A 4,132-nucleotide genomic window follows, 5' to 3' on the forward strand; every position below is an offset into this window, starting at 1 on the left:
TAATATAATATAATGCACTAATTTCTGGCAAATGAAAACATTTTTTCATGCAAATTGACAAGGATGATTTGAAGGGGTTGGGGGGACCATTTCTTGTACAATGGTGGATAAGCTTTTTTGCAGTACAAATGTCGGAAACATTTTTTTTATTACCCATTTAATCTATTTTGTTAATTTTAGGTTTTAATTATTATTATTATTATTATTATTATTATTATATTTCTTTTTTATATAAAATTATTATATCGTTCACTACTAATGGACATTCAATATACTTCTATATGAGAAAACCCTAAGTTTATATTGTATGCATCATGTGTAAATAAAGTATTTTTCTTAAGCCTAGTTGATTGTGCATAATGCCTAGAGGAGGTTATTCCTTCTTGTCTTCATACTATTCTTCCTCATTCAAACTAAGCATATTGCTTCCCATCTCAATACAAAGAATCATGATTCTAGCTTATTACTCATCCATTTATCATGATTATATGAAGTATGAACCTTTTGGTTGAATAAAAGGTAAGAATTTTATTGATTTATATAGTCTATAGATTATCATTGAGTTGAGAAGTATGCATGAATCTATGCACTTCTTGCAACTAGGTGGTGTTAATTGAGTGTTTGACAAATTTATGTTGAATCGAATTTGTTCGGCTCATTTATTTTTCTTTTTGTGCGCTTTAACTTTTTATATATTTGTTTTTTCAAGGAATTTATGCGCTCAAAACTTTTTACATATAGGGTCCATCTTGAATAATTTATTATCCACTAGTACAACTTCCATAAACATTTGATATTTTACATGTATATATATGTATATCAATACAAAAAACTGATGATATACTTGTAAAGATAAACAGAGAGCTGATACAGTTTTCACGACTATAAAGAGATACACAGATCTTTAAAAACAACCAATGAATTGGTAGATCAAAAAATTTTATAAGATAGATCTAATTAATTACGTTAAGTTAAGATGACAGATGAATCCGATAGACTGGTACCAATAGCTAATGTTGGAAGAATAATGAAGCAAATACTACCCCCAACCGCGAAGATCTCAAAAGGGGCTAAAGAGACTATGCAGGAATGTGTTACCGAGTTTATAAGTTTTGTTACAGGAGAAGCTTCAGACAAGTGTCACAAGGAGAATAGAAAGACAGTAAATGGAGATGATATATGTTGGGCTCTAACAACTCTAGGGTTTGACAACTATGGAGAAGCCATAACAAGATACTTGTACAAATATAGAGAATTTGAAAGGGAAAAAGCTGCAAATTGTCAAGGAAGATCAGAAGAAGTATTAGCTTGTGGCACTCAAGAAAGAGATGAGCAAGATCAATTCTTGGAAACATCTTCAACTTTTCCTAGCTTGGAGTTTAGAATCATAGATCCCAAGTCTAAAACCCCTTTCAAAAACCCATCTTATGTTTGCAAAAGGTAAGTTTAAAACTACTTATAAATTACAATTAATTATACTAGTTAGCATTTTAGACTTTAATTTTACTTTGTTTTGTTGCTTGCTTTACTTGTTTAACTTTTATTATTATATGAAAAATTGATCAAATGATCAAGTTTTTGATGTAATATTAGAACTTATAATGATGATTTGATTGAGAAAACTTTTTTAGTATTTAGTTGATTTTTCTTGTATTCATTATCATACTCGGTATATATCTCACTTATTAAATGTTCTTAAATTAAACATGTTTAGTATTTAGTTGATTTAAAAGACATAATCCCTATTTAATAACACATTTAAATCTTTTTACCCTATATTTATGTCACATAGAGAAATAAACAACAAATAACCATGATATATATTTAATTAATTAATTACATGAATATAGCTCAAGTGTTTTGATTAACAATACTGATTGACTAGTTTAAGGGTTAATTTAAGTCTGAAACAAGAAAATTTAATTCAATTTTGAAAGGTATTGATTTAGTTTCTTTCCATATAAGACTAAAACATGTGGGCAATTCCATAGTGTTCATTGTACCAAAGCATTTAGATTGCGGTCTTATCCAACCAAAATTGTTAAGAGTATATAATATATATGGGTCCGACTTTAGACAATGACTAATTGAGATTTCAATTTATAACCTCTTGTCATACTGGCTCTGATATCATGTTAAGAAACTAACTCAACTAAAAGCTCAAACTAATCCTTAAGGTAACATAATATGTTATTATAACAATAACAATAAAAGGATTTGCTAAGGTCTATGAGTAAATGGGTAAGTTTGATTTTTTGTTAGTATTTCTTGATTGATTGGGTATATGCTTTAATTTCAAATTATTCTATCGGTAATTGTAATTTTAGGATATCCTTATAATATGAGAACATACATCATCACCTCATTTGTTAAATTATATATTCATGTATTGTTCGTAATTCCGGAATCCCTTAGTAATATTTGGATTAAAAAGTATTTAAATTGATAAAAAATTTTTATCTTAGCTTAATGGAGTATATAATATATTTTGAAGCTGTAAACTTTTTATTGTAATCGGTTATACAGAATTATGTAATATACTATATATATAAGCATGTCTAAGAGTCTAGAATGTGTATTTTCTACTTACTATTGTTCTAATTAGATTGTGAATTCTGTTATTTGTAGAACACTATATGATATTAAGTGACTTAATTACAAATTATGATAATCATGATCTTATAATTGAATAATTGAATCTGTTTCATACAATCATAATAAAAGGAATAAAAGTATGGTTAGTTAGCAAAATCCACAATAAAAGGAATCTGTTTAATAATACTATAAACAACGCAAAACACACGATCTAATGCTTTATATTTTAATGGGACAAACTCTCTAGGAAGGAGCCCTCCTCTTGGCCAATATACAAACCTATACTTTGAACGATCACTCCATAGTGGTCATTTGAGTTTTCTTTCAAAATAATTTATAAAGTAAATATTAGATTTTTGTCTTTCAAACACATTTTTTTTTGCTCTTTTAATAAATATATGCTATGTTTTTCTTTTTCATTCTTAACTGTTTTAATTAGTTTTTGTTTTTACATTTAAAACGAAGAAATAAGATAAGCAGAAATAAGTGTGAATGTTTTATTATGCGAAAATAAAATACGATCACTAACTAATATGAATTATTGTTTTAAACATCATTTCAATTTTATTCTTTTCTTGTCTATCATTCTATTATATATATATATATATATATATATATATATATATATATATATATATATATATATATATATGATTACGTGTGGGTTATTTTTAAACATTTTCTTTCACATGAGAACCTATTTTGTAATTAGGCAAGAACTCCATCGAACATACAAGTTGTTTTTATACAATATCGAGTTTTTTTTTTAGTTAATCGAAAATCTATTCCATGATAATTTATTATTGGGCTTGCAAATAACAAGACGCACACAAGAGGAGAGTTGACTACATACAAACCCGATATAGTTTCATATTTTCATCCTAAAACCAATTGGTAATTGGAGAATCAATCCATCAAGGTTATAAGTTATGTTAGTCAAGATATCTCTAATTATTCAATGTATATTATATTTGAATTATTTTGTAATAGTAATGAGTTTTTTCGTAGCTAGACCTTCCTTCTCTTGGTTGTAATACCCAACAAAGACATGATCATAGAGAGGCATACGTTTTTATACCTGTAATTGGATTTAAATGGTAGTCTCAAATGAGACAATTAGTATATAACTCTTTATATGACTGATTTGAACTATTTTTAAAACTAATTCAACTTTAAATGGCAAATTTATTATTATTAAGTTACACTCTTTGGTTTTATATATGTATTAAGACATTATTTTCTTATGGCATATCATTTTTTGCTGTTTCTCACACCCGATTGATCAGTAGCTAATTATGAGGATTTTGGATGATGAAAAACATTATCCCATTATATCATACTACAATAATATAAATATAATACATTTTTTCCAATTTTATAATGCTTGCACCATTTTAATTTAGCACAAGTGTTATAAAAATGATTAAATAATGACATAATAACATTGCTATTCTTTCTAAAATGACAAAAATATAAAAGTCAATAAAGTATAGATTGGAGTAAAAATAACAATAAATAGGATAATTTATAAATTGTT

At 26.5% G+C, this 4,132-nt stretch overlaps 1 protein-coding gene across 1 annotated transcript; it reads left to right on the forward strand.

Moving 5' to 3' along the window:
• Positions 1-280: 280 nt before the first annotated feature.
• On the forward strand, positions 281-1,536 carry LOC130796807 (nuclear transcription factor Y subunit B-4-like). Its single transcript, XM_057659202.1, has 2 exons — positions 281-519; positions 977-1,536. The coding sequence occupies exon 2, from the start codon at positions 977-979 to the stop codon at positions 1,442-1,444; it is 468 nt and encodes a 155-aa protein (XP_057515185.1). The 5' UTR covers positions 281-519; the 3' UTR covers positions 1,445-1,536.
• Positions 1,537-4,132: the final 2,596 nt, after the last annotated feature.

Source organism: Amaranthus tricolor, chromosome 12, assembly GCF_026212465.1.
Source record: "Amaranthus tricolor cultivar Red isolate AtriRed21 chromosome 12, ASM2621246v1, whole genome shotgun sequence".
NCBI lineage: Eukaryota > Viridiplantae > Streptophyta > Magnoliopsida > Caryophyllales > Amaranthaceae > Amaranthus > Amaranthus tricolor.

Coding starts and splice junctions, on each gene's coding strand:
- LOC130796807 (XM_057659202.1), top strand. CDS start 977: ATGACAGATGAATCCGATAGACTGGTACCAATAGCTAATGTTGGAAGA.